This window comes from Chlorocebus sabaeus, chromosome 28 (genome assembly GCF_047675955.1).
Source record: "Chlorocebus sabaeus isolate Y175 chromosome 28, mChlSab1.0.hap1, whole genome shotgun sequence".
NCBI lineage: Eukaryota > Metazoa > Chordata > Mammalia > Primates > Cercopithecidae > Chlorocebus > Chlorocebus sabaeus.
Window position 1 is genome coordinate 12,266,440 of NC_132931.1, and position 24,595 is coordinate 12,291,034.

General features: G+C 55.0%; 1 protein-coding gene across 3 annotated transcripts; it reads left to right on the plus strand.

Annotated features, from left to right (window-relative positions):
• The first annotated feature begins 867 nt into the window (after positions 1-867).
• LOC103246737 (TSC22 domain family protein 4) lies at positions 868-23,155 on the plus strand. Of its 3 annotated transcripts, XM_073012744.1 has the most exons (6): positions 868-1,338; positions 1,774-2,804; positions 5,690-5,856; positions 12,621-12,669; positions 16,566-16,889; positions 22,787-23,155. In XM_073012744.1, exons 2-6 carry the CDS (start codon positions 2,043-2,045, stop codon positions 23,018-23,020), a joined length of 1,536 nt encoding a protein of 511 aa, XP_072868845.1. In that variant the 5' UTR covers positions 868-1,338; positions 1,774-2,042; the 3' UTR covers positions 23,021-23,155. The 3 variants fall into 3 exon arrangements, with proteins under 3 accessions (XP_072868845.1, XP_008016740.1, XP_008016739.1); XM_008018549.3 differs by lacking the exons at positions 16,566-16,889; positions 22,787-23,155 and adding an exon at positions 13,051-13,698 and having other exon boundaries at positions 880-1,338; XM_008018548.3 differs by lacking the exons at positions 868-1,338; positions 1,774-2,804; positions 5,690-5,856; positions 12,621-12,669 and adding an exon at positions 14,881-16,287.
• Positions 23,156-24,595: the final 1,440 nt, after the last annotated feature.

Here is a 24,595-nt window from a genome sequence, read left to right on the forward strand (position 1 = left end):
CACCTGGCTAATTTTTATATTTTTAGTAGAGATGGGGTTTCACCATGTTGGCCAGGATGGTCTCAATCTCTTGACTTCGTGATCCGCCCGCCTCGGCCTCCCAAAGTGTTATTTTTTAATTTTTTGTCGAGATGGGGATCTCACTATATTGCCCAGGCTGGTCACAAACTCCTGGGCTCAAGGGATCCTCCCACCTCAGCCTTTGAGTAGCTGGAATTAAAGGTGCACATCACCATGCCCAGCTATTTTTTATTTTTTATTTTTATTTTTTGTAGAGACGAGGTCTTGCTATTATATTGTCCAAACTGGTCTCAAGCGATCCTCCTTCCTTGACCTCCCAAAGTGCGGGGATTACAGGCATGAGCCACCACCCGGGTCTGGCAATAATCCACTTTTAAAAATAAGGAATGGGGGGAATAATAGTACCTTCCTCATGCAGTTGCTGTGAAAACCAAAGGAGAATGACAGCCACAGCCGCCCCACAGCAGGGACTGGGCACTTCTGGGTGGGCATCCAGCACACCTCCCGGCCTGTGCCTTCCGTTTCTTCTGTGTGTCTCTAGGCCAATGGCAGCAACTGACTACAAGTAAGGGAATCCCTCGCCTCCCTGCAAGCTCCTCCCCTTTCTCCCCGAGCCCCGCCCTCTGCAGCCCCTCCCTGCAAGAGTGGGGCTGGGGCCCGGCAGGTGTGGGGTTAAGAGAGTCTGTTTGGGGCCCCCAGGAGCAGCAGCCTAAGCAGTGGCTGCAGCAACTGCAACAGCAGCGGCTGTGGCAGGCCTGGCCCCGGGCCAGCTGGCGGGAAGCCCCAGGAGGGAGGGAGGGAGGAGGAAGGGGAGGAAGAGGGGAAGGAGGAGGAGGAGGAGGAGGAGGAGAGGAGCAGTCAGCAGGCCCGAGGAGGCAGGACTTCCTGGTGTGGGGGTTGTCAACAGCCCAGAAAGAGAAAGACGGAGAGGCAGAGACCCAGGGGAGCGGAGGAGCGGAGACACGGACCCAGCGGGGCCACGCGGGAGGAGACTCGAGACACCCACTCGCTGGCTGCCACCGGGAGCAGCGGGGGGCTCGGCCGCCCTCTCCCACATCAGTCTCCAGACCCCTGGGGCTTCAGCGGCCGCTCCTGGGCTCCTCGGAGGAGCCGCGGGTTCCTTCTTTTCCGGAGAGCAAACTTTCCTCGGAGATGCCTCGCAGGATGAGCTGAGGCCCCCGGAGAGGACGGGGCAACCTCTGATCGCTGCCTGCGTGCCCCGCCACTCCCCGTGGCCAGAAGGCCCCAGGGAACTCACAGCCCGACCTCTTAGGCACCGGGACCCTCAGGCTCAGATCAGTGGCCGAGGCCCCAGAGGTAGGATTCGGGGCTGGGTGGGGCGCTGGGGGTAGCCGGGCAGGGCCTGCCCCAGGGATGTGGGAGCTGGGGTGGGCTCGAGGCCCAGGAGAGGTCTCTCTGAGTGGCCGGGCCAGGCTGGGGAGCTGCTTCACCCGGGTTCTCCCAGGCCCTGGAGTTCAAGCTCTTGGGACAATACCTGCCCCCTGAGTCAGAATCTCAGACGAGAAATGCACAGCTCTGGGACTCATCTGCCTCTTCCTACTCTGAGCGCCTTCTTGGATCTAGTCCCCTCTGCCCTGGTCTCTGTCATCTCTTGCCTGTCTCTGGGTCTCTGATGGTTTCCCCTTCCCCCACTCTGCTCCCCGGAGAGGAAGCCCCGGAGGTGGCCTGCCCACTGGTTTCACACACACACACAGACACACACACACACTCTCTCTCTCCCTCTTTTTCCAGTTTGCAAACTCAGCTCTGGAGTTCAGCAGCAACAGCAGCAGGAAAAACCTGCCCGTGCTCCCCCCTCCCGCCACCTCCCCTCTCCTCTTCTCCCCTCACCCAGCAGGCACCCCGGGTTCCCACCAGGCCCTCCTGCCATGTCGGACCCAGACGTCCCCAGGGGCCCGGATGCCCCCACCATGTGGCCCCCTTGTTCCAGGGGTGCCTGAGCCCCTTCAAGGAGTCCCAACCCACCCCCAACCTTGGCCCAGCCCTGAGCCCCAGGGACCATGAGCGGGGGCAAGAAGAAGAGTAGTTTCCAAATCACCAGCGTCACCACAGACTATGAAGGCCCGGGGAGCCCAGGGACTTCAGATCCCCCTACTCCACAGCCCCCCACTGGGCCCCTGCCCCGCCTGCCCAGTGGGGAGCCCAGCCCTGATCCGGGGGGCAAGGGCACCCCCCGGAATGGCTCCCCACCACCTGGGGCCCCCTCCTCCCGTTTCCGGGTGGTGAAGCTGCCCCACGGCCTGGGAGAGCCATATCGCCGTGGTCGCTGGACGTGTGTGGATGTTTATGAGCGAGACCTGGAGCCCCACAGCTTCGGCCGACTCCTGGAGGGAATTCGAGGGGCCTCAGGGGGCGCCGGGGGCAGATCTTTGGATTCCAGGTTGGAGCTGGCCAGCCTCGGCCTGGGCACCCCCACCCCACAGTCAGGCCTGTCTCAGGGCCCCACCTCCTGGCTCCGTCCACCCCCCACCTCTCCCGGACCTCAGGCCCGCTCCTTCACTGGGGGACTGGGCCAGCTGGTGGTGCCCGGCAAAGCCAAGGCAGAGACACCCCCACTGTCGGCCTCCCCACCCCAGCAGCGCCCCCCAGAGCCTGGGACCGGTGAGAGTGCAGGCACATCCCGGGCTGCCACACCCCTGCCCTCTCTGAGGGTGGACGCGGAGGCTGGGGGCTCAGGGACCAGGACCCCTCCACTGTCCCGGAGGAAAGCTGTAGACATGCGGCTGCGGATGGAGTTGGGTGCTCCAGAGGAGATGGGGCAGGTAAGACCTGGGTTCTAGGGCTCGCCCATCAGCCCTGGCCTAACCTCTATCTTGGGCCTCCCTCCTCCCACTCCTTCTCCTCCCCCTCCTCCTCCCCCTCCTCCTTCCCGTCCCTTCCCCTCCCCTCGCCCCCCTCCTCCATTACTTGTCTATCAGATCAGACAGCCCTCTTCTCTGTGCCTGCCAGGTCACTCTGAAGCCCCTTCCTCCTCCTTCATTTTCTGTCTCAGCCTCCTTCCTGTTTTTCTGCACCCTCTCTCTTTCTCCCTGGCCTCTGATTCTCTGTCTTCGTCTTCATGTGGCCTATAGCATATGTGGCCCCCTCACCAGGCCTTCTTCTGTCTTGGTCTCAGCCCCTCTGCCTGTAGGTGATGAGGGTGGAGGCCCCAGCTGGGTAGCTGGGTCCCTGGGGGAGGAGCTGCCAGGATTTGGGGAGGAAAGGTAAAAGGTAGGCCTTGCGCACTGCTAGTCTCTGCACTGCAGCCCCATCCTGAATGTAGGGGTCTTTCTTTTCCCCCAGCCACCCATCTCAGTCCTACCTCCAGCTTTGCTGTAGGCCAAGTGTCACTGAGAAATTGGGTGGGGGGAACACCTCTCAGGGATGGGGAGGGGGCTTGCTGGTTGATCCTTTTCACCCCCCAGTTGTCTGTCTCAGCTCCCTCCATCTGAGCCTCTCTGTGATTGATAACTCCAGGGTGACCACCATGGAGTGGGAGAGAAAAGCCCCAGAAGGAGTTCCATCCCATACTCTTTCTCCTTCCTGTCTCCAAAAGAGGAACAAGTCCGGGCTGGGGGGGCAGCATGCCTGGGTCCCCATGCTGGGGGTGAGCAGCCAGAGACAAGAGGGTGGGATACTTCTGTCCTGCGGGGAGAATATAACACCTCGGAGGGCTGGGGAAAGGCAGGGAGTGTGAGGATGCGAACTCTTTCCCCTTCCTGGCCTTGGGCACAAACCACAGTATAAAAATAACCTGGGACTGGATGTCTGGGTCCTGTCAGGACCGGTCAGGACTGGCTCCCCCCAACCCCCTCCTGGCCTCAAGCTCACGTCTCTCGTGACGCCCCTTCCTACCACTCCCCACCCCCTCCCCGCCCAACTCTTCTTGAACTCCTGCATTCAGCACCCACCCCAGGGGAGAAGATGCTGTTTCTCTTCCTGTCCTGTCCCCAGACTCTTCCAAAGCAAACCCCCTTGGCCTTCAGCTTCCCTGCTCTCTGCCCTTAAGCCTGGCCTGAGCTTCTCTTGGGGCCACAGACCCTGCCTGTCTCTCTCCAGTGCCCCCTGCTCCCCAGCTTTCCCCCACCTCCTGACGGTCTGCTGTTTGCACGTAACTGTTTTGCTATTTCCCTGCCCAAAAGTCTGTCTCCCTTCCACATCCCCTCATGCCTCTTCTCCCTCTTAACAGAGGGGAGCGGTGGAGAATGGCCAGGGGACACCACCTGGGCCCCCTTCCTCTGCTCTGTCCCTCTAACCACCCTGGACTCTCTGTTCTTGGCTTTTCTGAGAAGCTGGGGCCTCCCGGGGCCTCACAGAGGCGTCTTGTCATGTTCCTGTCGCCCCCGCCCTTTTTGCTGCCGCCCCCAGCGCCTGTTGGGCTATGCAGGTCCACGCCCAGGCTCCGCCTCCCCCCAGCTCCACAACCAGCCCCCGCCAACCCCAGGGCAGAGCTCAGGAGCAGAGAATTCCACCTGAGTCCGAGAAGTTTGAGAGGGGAGGCGAGAGTGAGGGGTGGGTGAGGGGATGGAGGAGCAGTTTCTGAGGATCCATTCATTCTACAAATAGCTACTGAGCAAACTGACCTTCTAGCCGGGGAGAGACACAATAAATACTTTAATTTCAGATAATGTTAGGTGCTATAAAAAAATGAAACAGTTCAGTGGACCAGTGAATGATGGGGAAATACCTCTCTAAGAGGTGACATTGGAGTCATTTTAAGAAGGCAGCCTGGGTGCAGTGGCTCACACCTATAATCCCAGCACTTTGGGAGGCTGAGGCGGGAGGATCACTTGAGGTCAGGAGTTCAAGACCAGCCTGGCCAACATGGTGAAACCCCGTTGTCTCTACTAAAAATAGAAAAATTTGCCAGGTGTGATGGCGGGCGCCAGTAGTCCTGGCTACTCAGGAGACCGAGGCAGGAGAATCACTGTAACCCGGAAGGCAGAGGTTGCAGTGAGCCAAGATCGCATCACTGCACTCCAGCATGGGTGACAGAGCGAGACTCCAGCAAAGGCACAGGCTGGGAGCGGTAGCTTATTCTCCCAGCACTTTGGGAGGCTGAGGCGGGAGGATCACTTGAGCCCAGGAGTTTGAGACCAGCAGGGACAACATACTGAGACCCTGTGTTAACAAAAAATAAAAAATTAGCCAGTTACGGTGGTGCATGCCTGTAGTCCCAGCTACTCGGGTGGCTGAGGCTGGAGGATCGCTTAAGCCTGGGAATTCGAGGCTGCAGTGAGCCATGATTGTGCTACTGCACTCCACCCTGGCTGACAGAGTGAGACTGTCTCAAAAAAATAAAATAACATAAAAGAAGGCAGACACTCTGAGTAGCCTCTGTTTCGGGTCCCGGCCCAGGGGCAGCAGGGACTTTGGAGTCTATTCTCGGTTCTTCCATCAGTCCCCCGCTCCTCCCACTTGGGAGACCCTCTGTAATGTCCCATACACCACTCCTCCCATTCCTCAGGTTGACCCATTTCTTGCTTCTAGTACCTGCCTAATGCCTTCTCCAGAGCTGGAGGAGGGAAGGGCTGCGGGGACAGGACTCCCGGGTCCTCCAAAGGGAGTGGAGAGGTGGAGAGGGAGGAAGGCTAAGAGGCAAGTTATAAGGCGGCTGATTCCTTTCTCTTCTCTTTTCACGTGATGGTTCCTACCTCTCCGCCTCCAGGTGCCCCCACTCGACTCTCGCCCCAGCTCCCCGGCCCTCTACTTCGCCCACGATGCCAGCCTGGTTCACAAATCTCCAGACCCCTTCGGAGCAGTAGCAGCTCAGAAATTCAGCCTGGCCCACTCCATGTTGGCCATCAGTGGTCACCTAGACAGCGATGATGATAGGTAGGTGGGCTTCGTGGGGTGGTGGGGCGTGGGGTTCAGGTTCCCTGCCCAGCATCTGGGATGGCTGTGAGAAACTGCCCGGTAGGCATCCTTCTCCCAGGTTGAACTTGGAGAGGAACTCTTAGACAGAGAAACCTGGCCTGGGCATAACCACTGCACACAGATGATTTCGGACCCACTCCTTCTCTGTGGAGAGGGCTGGGTGGGACTCCCTGGCTCAGAACTGTCAGGTCATAGACTTTTTTAGATTCTGAAGGGACTCATTGTTGTCAGATTCCAGAGCTCTTGCAGATTTAGAGATCATCTGGCCAACCCCAGGAACCCACTGGCAAATGCGTGCTCTAGACAAAATAGCAAATCAGGCCGGGGCACAGTGGCTCCCGCCTGTACTCGTGGTGCTTTGGGAGGCCCGGGCAGGAGAATTGCTTGAGGCCAAGAGTTCAAGACCAAACCCTGGCAATGTAGCAAGACCTCATCTCTAAAAAAAAAAGAAATAAAATAGCATATATATATAGAGAGAGATATAGATTAGATATACACACACACACACACACACACATATATATAAAGGAAGTAGGCCGGGCATGGTGGCTCATGCCTGTAATCCCAGCACTTTAGGAGGCTGAAGTGGACAGATCACCTGAGGTCAGGAGTTCAAGACCAGCCTTGCCAACACGGTGAAACCCTGTCTGTACTAAAAATACAAAAATTAGCCGGGTGTGGTGGTATGTGCCTGTAATCCCAGCTACTCAGGAGGCTGAGGCAGGATAATCACTTGAACCCGGGAGGCAGAGTGTGCAGTGAGCTGAGATCGCACAACTGCACTCCAGCCTGGGTGACAGAGCGAGACTCCGCCTCAAAAAAAAAAAAAAAAAAAAAGAACTGAAAAAGAATGGAAATCAGTTTTGTCTCAGTTCCATCTCCCTCTTCCTCTCCTAACGAAGGACTGGGACTCCCTAACAGCACGAATGGACTGTGACATCCTGATAGCCCACGGGGTCTACTTTAGGATCCTGGGATTTCTAGAACCGAGAAAGCGAGTCCCTAAGATGGGCCAGCTAGGAACAGAGTCAGAGCTAGGAATGGCAAAGGGGCAGGGACGGCACTGCAGAGAGCGACTTTCTGGGGTTCACCTTTTAGGGGAAAGTGCTCTGTTGGGTGGGTTTTCAGGGCCAGGTGTCACTGTTCCTAAGAAAGCCAGCAAGCTGAAAAGGGAGGCCCAGAATCGTGAGTCAGAGATAGCCAGGCTGCCTGCTTCTGGCCGGGGACTGATAGGAACCCGGCAGAAGGGCTGGGGAGTCACCGTTTTTCTTTTGGAGGGAGGAGTGGGACTTCCGTAGGAGGTTTTCAAGGGGAGGGACTTCCTGCTTGGAAGGAAATTGGGGGTGGGGCTTCGAGAGTGGGTGAGTGGGTGCCTGAGGGACCTATTCCAGATGGGAGTTGCTCATTCCTGTCCTCCCCAGTTCCGGGGCCGCTCACCGGGATCAGGTACTCAAGCCCACCACTGACAGGGTCCTGCAGCCTCGGAGAGGAGAGGGACCTGGCAAAGGGGGTGGCCAGGAGCTGGTGTGATGGAGGGCAAGGGTGCCAGTGCTAGGCGGGGCTGGGCGGGGCTGGGCAGGACACGGTGGCTCCTGCACACCCCAGTCCCACTCTCAGGAATGTGCGAAGTGTGAGGTCGTCCAGGGCTGGGAGAGTCACCTGCCCCCATCACTGCTATTCTCAGTGTTTCCCACCCTCTCCCTCTCCCACTTGGGAGGTTCCCTGGCTAGAGGACTCCCCGTCCCTCCCCCACCCCTGCTGAGTTCATAGCCCAGCCTCCTGCTGTCTCTGTCTTAGAGGATTCAACCTCCTGAGGCCTCCATCTTTCCCCTGTCCCCTCCCTCCCTGCCTTCCTCCGTCCCACCCCCTCCCTGCACACCCCAATCTGACCGGTCCGGTTCCCAGCCTCCACTTCACCCTGCTGTGCTCCAAGGCTCTTGGGGATCTGTCCCAGCCCAGCCCCTCAAGCCCCACCCTGCCAAGCCGGCAGGTTTGGGTTGGGCCACCCCTGCCCCCTAGGAATGGGACGTGTAGACCCCACCTCTCCTTTCTGGTGTACACAGAGCTGGCAGAACAGGGTCCCAGCGGCCTGGGACCTCCCTCTTAAGAGAGAAGGTGGGCCGAGATGTTCAGTGCCTGGATCACAGGGAGGGAGTTGGGGACGCCTGACCAGTCCCTGAGTCTGGGGATGGGCGAACAGAGGGTGCAAGTGAATCTAGAATGCTCACATGCCCTGGGACTGGAAATCCTTGTCCCCTCCTTGCAGGCGGCAGGTAGTTGGTTAAGTGTGAAGAAGTGGCTGGAAGGAATTGGGGGTGGGGGCAGTGGCCGGCCTACGGGATCCAGGCATTATAGGAATGGATCCCAGGGACTTGGGAAAGAAAAGATACATTTATTTATCCAGTACCTCCCCTCGGTCCAGTACTGCCTTATCCCTTGTAATCCTAAAAAGCAGTTCCGTTCTCCCACTTGCCAGATGAAGTATCTGAAACTCAGAGAAGGAGGGTTTTTTGTTTTTGTTGTTGTTGTTTTTGTTGTTGTTTTGATGGAGTCTTGCTCTGTGTCCCAGGCTGCAATGCAGTGGCACGATCTTGGCTTACTGCAACCTCCACCTCCCAGGTTTAACTGATTCTCCTGGCTCAGCCTCCCGAGGAGCTGGGACTACAGGTGCCCGCCACCACGCCCGGCTAATTTTTTTATTTTTACTAGAAACGGGATTTCACCATGTTGGCCGGGTTGGTCTCAAACTCCTGACCTCAGGTGATCCACCCACCTCGGCCTCCCAAAGTGCTGGGATTAGAGGCATGAGCCACCATGCCTGGCCAGGAGGGTTTTAGAAACTTGCCCAGGGCCACCCAGCTAGTTTAAGTAGCTGGACTGTGGTTGGAGCCTGGGTCCAACCCCAAAGCCACTTTCTCCACTATCCTACTGGGATGCCTGTGTCCCAAGCAAAGAGGTGGCGGCAACGGTCTATGATGTCCTTTCTCTCTAGGACAGTCAGGGACAGCTCTCCCAAGCAGGGCAGGGAGCCAAACCCCCTCCCCCGCCCACCTCCCCAGCCCCGCCCCAAAGACACCACAGATCCGGGAGAGCATAGAGACAGGGCAGCTGGTTGACACTTTCCTGGTCCCAGGCCTAGGCCCTGGGGGATCCCCTGAACTCACTGGCGAGTGTGCAGGGCTGGCCCCTGTCCCCAAGATCCCAGGCTCCCCATTTCTCCCAGGTGTCCTGCTTTTTATCCCATCTTCATGTTGAGGCCGTTTTATTTGACCCTCAAAGAGGAAGACCAGCTTCTAGGGCTGTCCCTGCCCCGGGACCGAGAGTCCTGCAGGGCTAAGTCTCCCACTGTGCATGTCACACACTGCACAACTCCAGGGGGTGCTGCTCATATTTGAAATCACAGTCAATGCTGGAAGTCACGACAGTTTTCCGGAAGATGGCATTAAGGGTCTTGAAGAACGGGGCATTTTCTAATCCACACAAACTTGCTTTTGGGCTTGTGGTGGAGGTAGGTCCTATCTCAGCAGCCCCTACTTTCCTCCCCTGGACCCTGTCAAAGAATTCTAGCACAGTGCCCACAGCCCCTCACTCTGGGGTCCTAAAGGGGAAGGCCTGCGTTGCCAGAGTCCTGGTCCCTTGAAGTGTGTGTTAGAATGTTCCAATGGAGGCTGGGCGCGGTGGCTCACACCTGTAATCCCAGCATTTTGGGAGGTTGAGGCGGGCGGATCACGAGGTCAGGAGTTGGAGACCAGCCTGGCCAACATGGTGAAACCCCATCTCTACTAAAAATACAAAAATTAGCTGGGCGTGGTGGCGCATGCTTGTAATCTCAGCTACTCTGGAGGCTGAGGCAGGAGAATTGCTTGAACCCGGGAGGTGGAGGTTCCAGTGAGCCGAAATCGCGCCATTGTACTCCAGCCTGAGCGACAAGAGCAAGACTTAGTCTTAAAAAAAAGAAAAAAAGCCCCAGTGGAAAGTGCTGTCAGAAACTCTCAGGCACTAGACAAACAGAAGACAGTCACCTATTGGCCAACAAACGTTTATTGTTGTATTATTCCTTTATCTCTGGCGAGAACGAACACCTTACTTGACATCTTTACCCCTGAGTCTCCGCCAAGCAGGGCCCATGCTCCTATCCCTAGGTATCCACCCGCTTTGGTCTCTGTGAGTCTGTGTAATGTGGTGGAGGGGGGGTATTGGGTTTTCTGTGGTGGCTCCATATCCACTCAGGTGTTGCTGATTGAAATAGCTCAAAAATTACTTTGACCCTCCTGCTGGCAGACCCACCACCCCGCCTTCAACTTCTCCTCTCCCACCACCCCAGGAGTCCCAGATTCCCTTCCCCCACCCACCCCATCCTGCTCACTCAGGCCTGGTCACCTCCTTAGTTGCTCTACCTGTCAGCGCGTTCTGCACCCAGAGCTTGGATGAGAAATGGAAAATTCCCAGCTCCCTGTGCTCCCTTCCTGGCTGCAGGACCTCATCCAAGGGTCACCTTGAATTGAGTGCTGATCCCCCTGCGGGGAAGCGAGTCTGAGCTGACAGCCAGGAGGGAGAGCTTACAAGGGAGCCCAGGGGTGTGGGCTGCAGCCCCTTGAGGCCCCTGCTCCGAGCGGGGCCCAGCTGGGGGCTGGAGGGCAGGACTGGGGATCCCACCACAGCACCAGAGTGCAGGGGTACAAGGGTAGGTCTGGAGCCTCAGGGCAAGAGCCTGGGGCCAGAGTGGTGGGAGAGGGAGCCTTGGAGGATGAGGTCGGCACAAGAGCCTGTGCAGGTCCTGGGCGGTGAGAGTGGGGCTTGAGGGAGAGCCAGGTTCTGGGACCAAGAGCCCAGCGTCTTGGAGCCAGCCTGGAGCCTGGCCCTGGGGGCTGTTGAGCCAGGCCTGAGTCGCCCTCTGGTGGCCACTTTCCAGACTGCAGCCAGACCCTGTCACCCGGGACTCCCATCTCTTCCAAGCCCTGTTGCTCCGCTTCCCAATGTCCCGTCTCCAAGCTCACTTCCCTTCCTCTCCTCTGAGCCCTCGCTTCCTCTGAGACCCCAGACCCAGGTCCCAGGCCCATAGGCGGTATTTTTTTTTTAAGACAGAGTTTTGCTCTTGTTGCCCTGGCTGGAGTGCAGTGGCCTGATCTCGGCTCACTGCAGTCTCCACCTCCCAGGTTCAAGCGATTCTCCTGCCTCAGCCTCCTGAGTAGCTGGGATTACAGGCACCTGCCACCACGCCTGGCTAATTTTTTGTACTTCTAGTAGAGCCAGGGTTTCACCATGTTGGCCAGGCTGGTCTCGAACTTCTGACCTCAGGAGATCCGCCTGCCTCAGCCTCCCAAAGTGCTGGGATTACAGGCGTGTGCCACCATGCCTGTCCCTTTTTTTTTTTTTTTTTTTTTTTGAGACAGGATCTCACTCTGTCTTCTAGGCTGGAGTGCAGTAGCATGATCTTAGCTCACTGCAACCTCTACCTCCCAGGTTCAAGCAATTCTCCTGCCTCAGCCTCCTGAGTAGCTGGGATTACTAGCACCCTCCATCATGCCTGGCTAATTTTTGTATTTTCAGTAGAGATGGGGTTTCACCATGTTAGCCAGGCTGGTCTCGAACTCCTGACCTCAAATGATCCACCCACCTCAGCCTCCCAAAGTGCTGGGATTACAGGTGTGAGCCACCGCACCTGGCCTTTAAGCTGTATTCATCTTCTAGGGCTCTGGGCTCAGTTTCTGTTGCCATGGTAACCTTTCCCATTTTTGGTCTTCTCTGGAAAGTCAGGGACCCTCTGGCTAGGTCCTGGGGTCACCCATGATGTGAGCCTTATGGGGTTTTTTGGTAGTAGAGCACTCATGATCTATGGAAGACCACGAGTATGTCAGAATGCCCCCTACCCCAGCCACCTCCACCCTCTTTCCCAAGGCCTTGAGGGACAGAGGGGACAGGATGGGGTCAGAGGTGGGGAGGGGCCTCCGAGGGCCAGGCCCTTCCTCTCCCTTCACACCCTTCACTCCCCTCTCAGACCCAGGCTTCTGCCCCACGCCCCTCCCCTGGCCCAGCCACCAGCTGACTTCCTCGGCCGGCCCCCTCCCCTTCACTCTGGGATTGGTGCCAGGGTGAGAAGGGGACACTGGCACTGACCGTGTCTGGGAATTCCCGCCCACCGAGGAGCTGAGGGGAGGGGGGGTCCCCGTGTCCCCAAGGAGCCAATAGCAGCCAGGCCTTGCCTTTGGGGGGGGTGGTGTATATCTTTCAGGCCAGCACCCCCGAGGCACTGTCTCCTCTCTGCCCGCCTGGCACCAGCCAGACCCCGCTCTGCCCGGGGGGCTCTGAGCCCCCCAGGCATTCCCTTCACTGCATCCTTCTCCGTTGGGGGGGTGTCTAAGGACCCTTTCCCCTTGGGCATGGCCCAGCCAGGGGTCTCTGTCAAGTCCCTGGTGTCATCTTATGAGACCCGAGTGGTGGGGATGGCTCCGGGGCCGCCCCGAAAAAGGGGCTGTGCCTCTTCCCCTTGCTCTCCCCGGGGTGCGTCCCCCATACGAGGGACATCTGGGCCCCCACCCCACCGGGGCCTGGGAGGCCCTGGGCAGCGGCCCTCAGCCCGCAGGGGGATGGACAAAACCCTCCTCTCCCTCATTCTCTACTGTCACAGGTACAGGGGGGTGTGGGCGGGAGGCTGTGGTCCAAGAAACCAGCACCTGGGAAGGCTCCTCCTCTCCTCCCCTCACCTTCCTGTGTCTCTCCAGTGGCTCCGGAAGCCTGGTTGGCATTGACAACAAAATCGAGCAAGCCATGGTAAGAGAAGCCATCTTGGTCCCAGGAGGTCCCGGCCCCCTTAAGCCATCCCTCCGCCCCAGCCCTGTCTTCTTCCTTACCAGGGAACACCAACTCCCAGCTCCTCCATCCCTCTCCCTGCTGGGCTCCTGGGCATCCTCTGCCCCCTCCTACCGCCACCTGCACCCTTGACTTTGCCCGGCCTCTGGTCTGGCTGCTGGTCCCCATCTCTGTCTTTGAGCTCTGACTCTGCCTCTGTCCCTCGTCCTTTTCCCCGTCCCTTCCCTGCTTTGTTTCTCATCCTCTGGACACGGGACTCTCTCCCATCCCGGCCCTCGAGGCACTGGGCAGGGGATGAGGCACCCACTCTGTTGACACTGTGCCTGTCCCCGGGGCCCCCAGGATTTGGTGAAGTCCCACCTCATGTTTGCGGTCCGGGAGGAGGTGGAGGTGCTGAAGGAGCAGATCCGGGAACTGGCAGAGCGGAACGCTGCGCTGGAGCAGGAGAACGGGCTGCTGCGCGCCCTGGCCAGCCCGGAGCAGCTGGCTCAGCTGCCCTCCTCGGGGGTCCCACGGCTTGGGCCCTCCGCGCCCAATGGGCCCTCCGTCTGAGCCTCCGTTCCCATACAATGTGCCTTGGGGGCTGCCCGGCCTTTTGTCAGCCGCCTGCCCCCTCTTCCTATGCAGCTTTAATGTCCCCGTGTCCCCAGGGTGGGAGTTCAAGGCTCAGTAACGGCCTGGTCCCCCGGCCCCTGCCCCATCTCCTCATCATCCCCAGCCTTGATGGAGGAGAGAGGACTTCAGGATGGGGCGTCAGAGGGAGCCCCCTCTGGGAGGGAACCAACCCCCACCCTCCCTCATGGGACCCCCAGCAGTCGACGGCCTGGGGGAGTTGGAGGCTCCCTGGCAGACACCCACCCCCACCTTGTTCCCTTGAGGTGCATCCTCTCCTCTGCCCCGGGGAGGGAGTGTGGACAGTATCTGGAAGTTCTGGGATTCAGGTTGTTATTAAAATAATAATAATAATTAAAAATTCTGAAGAAACTTGAATTTGGAGGTTGACATCTCGTTCGTTGTTTGTGTTCAGACTCAGGGGTCGCCCCTGCCATTTGGGGCTTCCCTGAGATCTTTCGCAGACTGGGGAGGTTTAAAGCGTGGGAGATGGAGGGGTTGAGACAGAGACTGGAGAAGGGAGCCAGCGGTTCGGGTCCTGGGAAGGGGCAGGCGAGGATTGGGGTTGGGGGGGCGTCTGCCCACGTGCTGGGCGGGGGGACCAGGAAACAATGAGGTCTTTGGTGGCTGCCCAAGATCCACCCCCAGCTTCCCAGTGTGTCCCCTCTGCGGGCTGGATCCGGGTGGCTGCTTGGGGGCGGGGCGGGGGGCCCTGAATGGGCCCCTTGTCTCTGGGCTGGGTGTGGGCCAGGCTCCCCGGGCACACAGTGCCCTTGCCAGGCCTGGCCGGCCGCCGTGGCTCCCACCCCCGGCCAGCTGAGGACGGGCCCTGTGGGTGAGATGGCCCCTCCCTGGCAGCCTGGGCTCCAGTCCCAGGCGGAAGAGTCAGCAGTGATGGAGAAGGACCCCATCTAGCGGGGAAGAGGCGAGAGCTGTGGCTGTAGCCCCAGGGGGCCCCTAGCCCCAGCAGCCTCCAAGGAGGCTGACCTGCCTTGGAGTCCGTGACTCTCTGCCTCCTTTGGTTTCCCTAGGTTCATAACCTTGGGCAACTTCTTTGGTTTTTCCTTTTTTTTTTTTTTTTTTCATTTCTTCTTTCTTTTTTTGAGACAGGGTCTTGCTCTGATGCCCGGAGTGCAGCGGCACAAACACAGCTCCCTGCAGCCTCCACGTCCCTGGCTCAAGTGATCCTCCTGCCTTGGCCTCCCTGAACTATAGGTGTGCGCCACCACGTTCAGCTAATTGTCTTTATTTTTGTAGAGATGGGGCCTTGCTATGTTGCCCAGGCTGGAGTGCAGTGGTGTTATCATAGATCACTGTTGTCTTCCACTCCTGGGCTCAAGTGATCCTCCCACTTCAGCCTCCTAAGTAGCTGGGACTTACAGGCATGTGGCACTATGCCCAGCTAGAGATGGAGTTTCGCTCTTGTCACCCAGGCTGGAGTGCAGTGGTGAGATCTCAGCTCACTGCAATCTCCACCTCCCAGGTTCAAGCGATTTCCATGCCTCAGCCTCCTGAGTAGCTGGAACTACATGTGCGCACCACCACTCCCAGCTAATTTTTTTTTTTTTTTTTTTTTTTTTAATTTTTAGTAGAGACAGTGTTTCATCATGTTGGCCAGGCTGGTCTCAAACTCCTGAACTCAAGTAATCCGCCTACCTCAGCCTCCCAAAGTGCTGGGATTACAGGCATGAGACACCGTGCCCGGCCTAAATTTTTTGGTAGAGACCATCTCGCTATATTGCCCAGGCTGATTTCAAGCTGCTGGCTTCAAGTAATCCTCCCACCTTGGCGTCCCAAAGTTCTGGGATTACAGGTGTGACCTACCACACCTGGTCCCCTTAAGTTTTTTCCTTCCTTCCTTCCTTCCTTCCTTCCTTCCTTCCTTCTTGTCTTTCTTGTCTTTCTTTCTTTCCTTTTCTTTCTCTTTCTTCCTTCCTCTTTAATTTCTCTTTCTTTCTCTTTCTTTTCTTTTTCTTTTATTTTCTTTCTTTCTCTCCTCTCTTTCTCTGTCTCTCTCTCTCTTCCTTCCTCCATCCTTCTCTCCCTTCTTCTTCTTCTTTTTTTTTTTTTTTTTTTTTTGAGACAGAGTCTCATTCTGTTGCCCAGGCTGGAGTGCAGTGGCACAATCATGTCTCACTGCAGCCTCCACCTCCTGGGCTCAAGCAATCCTCCTACCTCAGCCTCCTGAGTAGCTTGGACTTCAGGCACACACCACCACTCCTGACCGATTTAAAAATTTTTTTTGAAAAATTTATACAGTGAGTTGCGGGGATGGGGAGGGGGGGGTCTCACTATGTTGCCCAGGCTGGTCTTGAACTCCTGGCCTCAAGTGATCCTGCTGCCTCAGCCTCCCAAAACACTGGGATTACAGGCACGAGCCACCATGCCCGGCCCCCTTTAGCTTTCCTGAATTTCAGATCCCTCTTTGGTGAAGAGGCACTAACAATAATACCTACCTTGAAAGGCTGCTGTGAAGGGACTGCATGACGTGATGCAGGGACAGGGCCTATTAGTTTGTTATACCTTAGCTTATTTTCCCTGGATCTGAGCGAAGAAGAGCCAGGGTGGAAGAGATGGACTCTGTGGGTCCAGGCAGGGCCTCAGGGGTTGGGGTCAGGACCAGGCAGCCTCACAATGGTCTAGAACTCTCCCTCACTGTAGGTTCTCACCTACTTCAACTCCTCTCCCTGTCCCAGGGAGGGGAGAAAAGGTCTGGGATTCATTGCCAGGAGGGGCTTTCCCCCAGGATTTCCTACTTCTTTCTATTCTGCTGTGCTTGAAGCTCACAGGAGACCCCTCAAGAGGTGGTCACTGGCCCACAGCCCACCCCGTCCTCCACCTGCCACCTCCACCGTACCAAATGCTGGCTCTGCTCTTTCCTCCGTGTTTGTCCTGTCAAGAGAGATGGTTGTGGTCATGAAGTTCTTCCGATGGGTTAGACAGGCTTGGCAAAGGATTATTTCCTGGGTGAGTTTCTGAGACCACTCTGTCCTCATGATGCTCTGGCCTGAGGGCACGGTCACAGCAGCCCCTTACTGCACGGGTTCCCTCCCTTCCTGACCTCCTGTAGCCAAACAAGATGGAGTGGGGAGGAAGGAAAGGACAGCTGGGGAGGGGCTGGAGGAGAAGGAATAGAGGCCCGGAAACTCACTGATCCATCCCTTTTGTGCCTTCTTTTCTGTGGATGGTGTTGTCTCTGCCCTGCCCCTCTCTCCTGTCTCTCCTCTCTGTGTCTTGGTTCTCAGGTTTTCTTCTGGAGGCAGAAAATTAAACCAACCATCTCAGAACACCCTGGCTCCAAGAAACACTCATTGAAGATGATGGAGAAGACTCTCCAGGTGGCTGAGACTTTGAGGTTGGTCGAGTCCCCAAAAGAGGCTAAACCCAAGTTGGCTGAGTCCCCCAAGCTGGCAGATCCCTGCGTGTTGGCCAAGACTACTGAGGGGACCAAGGTGGAGCTGGGCCGACAGGGCCGATCCCTGCTGCAGCTGCCGAGGATGGCTGTCAAGTCTGTCTCTACGCTCATGGTCTCTGCCCTGCAGAGTGGCTGGCAGATGTGCAGCTGGAAGGTCAGCACCGTCCCAACACCCCCTCCCTCTTTCCCCAGCCCCGAGTGACTCACCCCTCCCTCCGATTACTTGTTCAACCATTGTTTCCTGGCCTGGTGCAGTGACTCATGCCTGTAATCCCAGCATTTGGGGAGGCTGAGACGGGAGGATCACTTGAGCTCAGGAATTCGAGACCAGCCTGGGCAACACAGCAAGACCCTGTCTCTTAAAACATCTTTTTCTTTCTTTCTTTCTTTCTTTTTTTATCCTGAGACAGAGTCTCACTCTGTCGCCCAGGCTGGAGTGCAGTGGCGCGATCTCAGCTCACTGCAACCTCCACCTCCCGGGTTGAAGTGATTCTCCTGGCTCAGCCTCCTGAGTAGCTGGGATTACAGGCATACACTCCCACACCTGGCCAGTTTTTGCATTTTTAGTACAGACAAGAGTTTCACCACGAGGCCAAGCTGGTCTCGAACACCTGGCCTCAAGTGAGCCATCTGCCTCAGCCTCACAAAGTGCTGGGATTACAGGCAAGAGCCACCATGCCCGGCAAATTTTTTCTTTATATATATATATATACACACACACACATATATTTCCGGCTGGGCGCAGTGGCTCATGTCTGTAATCCCAGCACTTTGGGAGGCTGAGGCGGGTGGATCACGAGGTCAGGAGATCAAGACCATCCTGGCTAACATGGTGAAACACCGTCTCTACTAAAAATTAAAAAAAAAAATTAGCCAGGCCGGGCATGGGGGCTCACACCTGTAATCCCAGCACTTTGGGAGGCCTAGGCAGGCAGATCGCGGGGTCAGGAGATCGAGACCATCCTGGCTAACACGGTGAAACCCCGTCTCTACTAAACATACAAAAAATTAGCCGGGCGTGGTGGCGGGCGCCTGTAGTCCCAGCTACCCAGGAGGCTGAGGCAGGAGAATGGCGTGAACCTGGGAGGCGGAGCTGACAGTGAGCAGAGATCGCGCCACTGCACTCCAGCCTGGGTGACAGAGCGAGACTCCTTCTCAAGAAAAAAAAAAAAAAAAAAAAAATTAGCCGGGCTAGGTGGCGGGCGCCTGTAGTCCCAGCTACTCGGGAGGCTGAGGCAGGAGAATGGCATGAACCCGGGAGGTGAAGCTTGCAGTGAGCTGAGATAGCGCCACTGCACTCCAGCCTGGGCGACAGAGCAAGACTCCCTCTCAAAAAAAATAAAATAAAAAAAAATAAAAACTATTTCCTGTGCATCCAGCAAATGCCAGGTACTGAAGATACAACACTGAACAAAATTTGCAGACTTGCGGGGCTTCAGATGAAATCATAGGCATTGCTAGTTCAGTATCCACACATTGTTGAGTGTGACATTGTTGAGGGGGCTGTAGGACCCCAGGAGAGAGGCATGTTATCCAGACCTGGAGTCAGGCAAGGACTTTTTTTTTTTTTCTTTGAGACGGAGTCTGTCACCCAGGCTGGAGTGCAGGGGTGCGATCTCGGTTCACTGCAAGCTCCACCTCCCGGGTTCATGCCATTCTCCTGCCTCAGCCTCCCGAGTTGCTGGGACTACAGGTGCTCACCACCACGCCTGGCTAATTTTTTTTTTTTTTTGCATTTTTAGTAGAGATGGGTTTTCACCGTGTTAGCCAGGATGGTCTCGATCTCCTGACCTTGTGATCTGCCCGCCTTGGCCTCCCAAAGTGCTGAGATTACAGGCATGAGCCACTGCGCCTGGCCAGGCAAGACCTTCTTAACAGAAATGAGGGTAAAACTGAGGCCTGAAGGTGTTAGCTTGGCTTGAAAGGGTTGTTAGGGGAAGGTGGAGGGAGTGGGAGGGGTGTCCAGAGAGTAAGAATAGCAGATATGTGGCCAGGCACAGTGGATCATGCATGTAATCCCAACACTTTGGGAGGCCAAGGCAGGAGGATCATTTGAGCTCAGGAATTTGAGACCAGCCTGGGCAACATGGTAAAACCCTATCTCTATAAAAAATACAAAAATAAGCTAGGAATCGGTGGCTCACAGCTGTAGTCCCAGCTATTCGGGAGGCTGAAGTGGGAGGATTGCTGGAACCTGGGAAGCGGAGGTTGCAGTGAGCCGAGATCATGCCACACACTCCAACCTGGGTGACAGAGCAAGATTCTGTCTCAGAAAAAAAAAAAAAAAAGTCTGGGTGCAGTGGCTCACACCTGTAATCCCAGGACTTTAAGAGGCTGAGGCAGGTGGATCACCTGAGGTCAGGACCAGCCTGGCCAACATGGTGAAACCTGTCTCTACTAAAAACAAAAACAAGGCCGGGCACGGTGGCTCAAGCCTGTAATCCCAGCACTTTGGGAGGCTGAGACGGGTGGATCACGAGGTCGGGTGATCGAGACCATCCTGCCTAACATGGTGAAACCCTGTCTCTACTAAAAAAATACAAAAAACTAGCCGGGCGAGGTGGTGGGCGCCTCTAGTCCCAGCTACTAGGAGAATGGCGTAAACCCGGGAGGCAGAGCTTGGAGTGAGCTGAGATCCGGCCACTGCACTCCAGCCTGGGCGACAGAGCGGACTCTGTCTCAAATAATAATAAAAAAAAAAATACAAAAACAAAAACAAAAAATCAGCGGGGTGTGGTGGTGCACCCCTATAATCCCAGATACTTGGGAGACTGAGGCAGGAGAATTGCTTGATCCTGGGAAGCAGTGGTTGCAATGACCCAAGATTGTGCCACTGCACTCCAGTCTGGGCAATAGAGTGAGAGTCTGTCTCAAACAAAAAAAAATAATAGCAGATGTGTCCAGAGCTGGCCCAAGGTGTGTGGGTTGGAGTGGAACGATCCTGAAGCCAAAAGTAAGCTGGTAGAAGGCAGGGTTGCCAAGTTGTGAGCTTTGGATTGGACCCTTAGAGCAATGGGAGCCCTTGAAGACACTTGAGCAGAGGAGTGACATGACCAAATGTTGATTTTGAAAGCTCACCTGCAGTCATATGTGTGAGTAGGATTGTAAGCTTGTTTAGCCCAGCCTGGGCAACATAGGGAGACCCCATCTCTACAAAAGTAAAAAAATTAGCCAGGCTTGATGCATGCCTGTAGTCCCAACTACTTGGGAGGCTAAGGTGGGAGGATCGCTGGGAGGTCAAGTCCACGGTGAGTTATATTCGTGCCACTGCACTCCAACCTTGGTGACAGACTGAGACGCTGTCTCAAAAAAAAAAAAAAAAAAAGAAAAAGGAAAAAAGATAGCACAGCCACTCTGGAAAAGAGGATGGTCATTTCTAGCTCTCTTTCTTTTTTTTATGTTGGAGTCTCACTCTGTCACACAGGCTGGAGTACAGTGGCATGATCTCGCTCACTGCAACCTCCACCTCCCAGGTTCAAGCAATTCTCCTGCTTCAGCCTCCCGAGTAGCTGGGATTACAGGCGCCCACCACCATGTCTGACTAATTTTTGTATTTTTAGTAGAGACAGAGTTTCACCATATTGGACCAGGCTGGTCTCGAACTCTTGACTTCAGGTGATCCTCCTGCCTCAGACTCCCAAAGTACTGGGATTACAGGCGTGAGCCACAGCGGCTGGCCGAGAATGGTTATTTCTTATAAAACTAGCCATGCTATCATATGACCCAACAGTTGTACTCTTGGGCATTTATCCCCGATAAATAAAATCTTATGTTCACACGAAAAATCTAAATGTGAGGCCGGGCACAGTGGTTCACGCCTGTAATCCCAACACTTTGGGAGGCCGAGGTGGGCGGATCATGAGGTCAGGAGATCGAGACCATCCTGGCTAACACAGTGAAACCCCGTCTCTACTAAAAATACAAAAAATTAGCAGGGCGCAGTGGCGGGCACCTGTAGTCCCAGCTACTCCGGAGGCTGAGGCAGGAGAATGGCGTGAACCCAGGAGGCGGAGCTTGCAGTGAGCTGAGATCGCGCTACTGCACTCCAGCCTGGGCGACAGAGGGAGACTCCATCTCAAAAAAAAAAAAAAGATAGAAAAGACAAACTATTGATACATGTGGTAACATGGTGTGAATCTCGAGGGAAATTTTTTTGTTTGTTTTCAGACGGAGTTTCACTCTTGTAGTTCAGGCTGGAATGCAGTGGCGTGACCTCAGCTCACTGCAACCTCTGCCTCCCAGGTTCAAGCAATTCTCCTGCCTCAGCCTCCCGAGTAGATGGGACTACAGGCACCTGGCCACCACACCCAGCTAATTTTTTGTATTTTCAGTAGAGATGGGGTTTCACCATGTTAGCCAGGCTGGTCTCAAATTCCTGACCTCAGGTGATCCACCCACCTTGGCCTCCGAAAGTGCTGGGATTACAGGCATGAGCCACCGCTCCCGGCCTCAAGGAAATTATACTGAGTGGAAATAACCAATCCTAAAAGGTTATATACTTAATGATTCCGTTTATCTTATCTACCACTCTTGAAATAACAAAAGTCTAGAAATGGCGAACATATTAGTGGCTCAGTGGTTGCCAGGGGCCGCAGAGAGAGGGGGAGAAGAGTGTAGTTATAAAAGGATAACGTGAGGGACTCTTGGGATGATGCAAATGTTCTGTATCTTTTTTGTTTTGTTTTTGTTTTTTGCTTTCTCCTGTCTGATGGAAATGTTCTGTACCTTGACTGTGGTAGTTGGATACATGAACCTGCACACTGGATAAAACTTGGTAAAATTATACACACACACAGACACACGCACCAGTGAGTACAAGTAAAACGGGAAATTTATGTAAGATCAGTAGATTGGATCAATGTCAATATCCTGACTGTATCATAGTATAGTTTTGCAAGATTTTCCTGTTGAGGGGAACTTGGTAAAGGGTGCATAGGATCTCTATGATTTCTTCCAATTGCATGTCAGTCAGTCTACAATGATCTCAAAACAAAACAAAAAAAACAGTTTAGGCTGAGCGTGGTGACTCACACCTGTAATCTCAGCATTTTGGGAGGCTGAGGCAAGGGGATCACTTGAGCTCAGGAGTTCAAGACCAGCCTGGGCAAAACTCCATCGCTACAAAAAAAAAAAAAAAAAAATATATATATATATATATATATATATCTACTATATATATATCTACAAAATATATATATGTGTATATATATGTGTGTGTGTGTATGTGTGTATATATATATAAAAGTTAACCAGGCGTGGTGGTGCACAACTATAGTCCCAGCTACTCAGGAGGCTGAGGTGGGAGCATCACTTGAGTTTGGGAGGTGGAGGTTGCAGTGAGCTGAGATTATGCCACTGCACTCCAGCCTGGATGACAGAGTGAGACCTTGTCTCAAAACAAACAAACAAACAAAAAAAAGACCAGGTGTGGTGGCTCATGCCTATAATCCCAGCACTTTGGGAAGCTGAGGCGGGCTGATCACTTGAGGTCAGAAGTTCGAGACCAGCCTGGCCAACATGGTGAAACCCTGTCTCTACTAAAAATACAAAAATTAGCTGGGCGTGGTGGCAGGCACCTGTAATCCAGCTACTTGGGAGGCTGAGGCAGGAGAATCATTTAAACCCAGGAGGTGGAGGATGCAGTGAGCTGAGATCATGCCCCTGTACTCCAGCCTGGGTGATAGAGCAAGACTCCATCTCAAAAAACAAAAAGAATAGAAATGATGGGCCAGGTGTGATGGTTCATGCCTGTAATCCCAACACTTTGGAAAGCCAAGGAAGGAAGATCGCTTGAGCCCAGGAGTTCGAGACCAGCCTGGGTGACATAGCAAGACCGCATCTCATTTAAAAAAAAAAAAAAAAAAAACGGATAGAGATGACAAACGTCTAATGCAATCTGAGAAGGCTTCCTGGAAGAAGTAATGTCTGAGCTGGCCTGATGGGAGAGGTGGCATCAGGGAGCCCTTTGCTGTTTATCTATGAGTTGTTCTAGCGGCAGTTTCTCCCTAGACCCACCTATTTACATGTGTACATCTTCTCTTTCTCTTACAGTCATCAGTGAGTTCTGCCTCAGTCAGCTCCCAAGTGAGGACTCAGTCACCTTTGAAGACGCCAGAGGCTGAGATGCTGTGGGAGGTGTACCTGGTGCTGTGGGCTGTTCGGAAACAGCTGCGCCAGCTGTCCCGCAGGCAGGAGAGGCACAGACGGCACCATGTCCGATGCCATGCTGCCCCTCGACCCAACCCGGCTCAGTCCCTGAAACTGGATGCCCAAAGTCCCCTCTAGGGGGGGAGCCCCAGACCCTCAGAGAGTCCCAACCTCACTCTTACCTGGGGTCCCATATAAGCCCCTTCATTCCATGTATTCCATTTGTAAAAAAAATTATCAAAATATTGGGAAATAAATATCACATAGTTCTGAGTCAGTGTGGAGTGTGTGTGTGGATGGCAGGAGGGGATGAGAGGAGTTTGGGTGGGTCAGGGAGAGACCCCTAAGGTGAGAGCCTAAATCCCAGTGGGGGTCACCTGTGGGTCTACTTGGGGGGAAGCACAGTGGTCAGCAGGTTTCTGCTCTGGGTCCCACCCCCTTCTAGGGGCCTAAATGCCCGTTTGTAACTCCACCTTTCCTTATAAGGACAGTAACAGCTGCCATTCACCAAGGACCCACTCCCGCCAGCTGCTGTCCTTAGCAGTCCTACAAGAAAGGTATTTAGGGTGGATTACGGGGCTTGTCCAAGGCTCAGCGAAGGAGGCCTTGCTGGAAACTGCCAGCTCCCAGGGGTAGCCCACCGCCCTGCCTCTCTGGCGCTGTAAGGCTTTGCCAGGGGCTTGGCTGTGGAGGGTTGTGTGTCTGCAGACGCACATGCGGGCTGTGGAAGACGCATCCACCTGCTGTGAAGGCACTCCAGCCCCGCTGCCCACGCCTCACCTAGAGCTGAAACTACACCTCCGGGGGCTCTACAGGGACCATGCTCATGGCAGGGCCGGGTGAAGGCCGCAACCTAGGAGCTGGGTGAGGGGTTTGGCCTGCCACTGTGGGAATAATGACCTGGAGGGAGGCTGTGGCAATTTGGAGGGAGGTTGGAGGGTGAGGGAGACAATAAGAAAGGAGACCCGGAAGCCTCAGGTCCCCTCTCGGAGTAGCCCGGCCACATGAAAGTGCAGAGGTGGCTCCCCAGGAAAAAGCGGGGTTGTTTCACAAAAGCAACAGCAAGGCCGGGCACAGTGACTCATGCCTGTAATCCCAGCACTTTGGGAGACTGAGGTGGGAGCTTGAGCTCAGGAGTTTGAGACCAGCCTGGGCAACATAGCAAGACCCTATCTCTTTTTTTTTTTTTTTAATTATTATTATACGTTAAGTTCTAGGGTACATGTGCATAACGTGCAGGTTTGTTACATATGTATAAGACCCTATCTCTTAAAACATCTTTTTCACATGGTGAAATCCCGTTTCTACTAAAAATACAAAAAATTTGCTGGGTGTGGTGGCATGTGCCTATAATCCCAGCTACTTGGGAGGCTGAGACAGGAGAATCACTTGAACCTGGGAGGCAGAGGTTGCAATGAGGCGAGATTGCACCACTGCACTCCAGCCTGGGCAACAGAGTGAGACTCCATCTCAGGAAAAAAAAAAAAAAAAGAAGGAAAAAAGAAAGGTCGTGTAGCTTTCATTCTGCACATGTTACATGGCAGGTGTTCAACACATGAGTTAAGTGACTTCACTGGGAATCAGTCCTGAGTGAAGCCCAAAGTCAAAGCCTACTTTCAGGTTTTCAGGCGGGGCCTCAAAACAGACTAATAAAGAGCAGCTCATGTCTAGAGCTTTCAATCGCCAATTATTCATCAAGTATCCATTATGTGC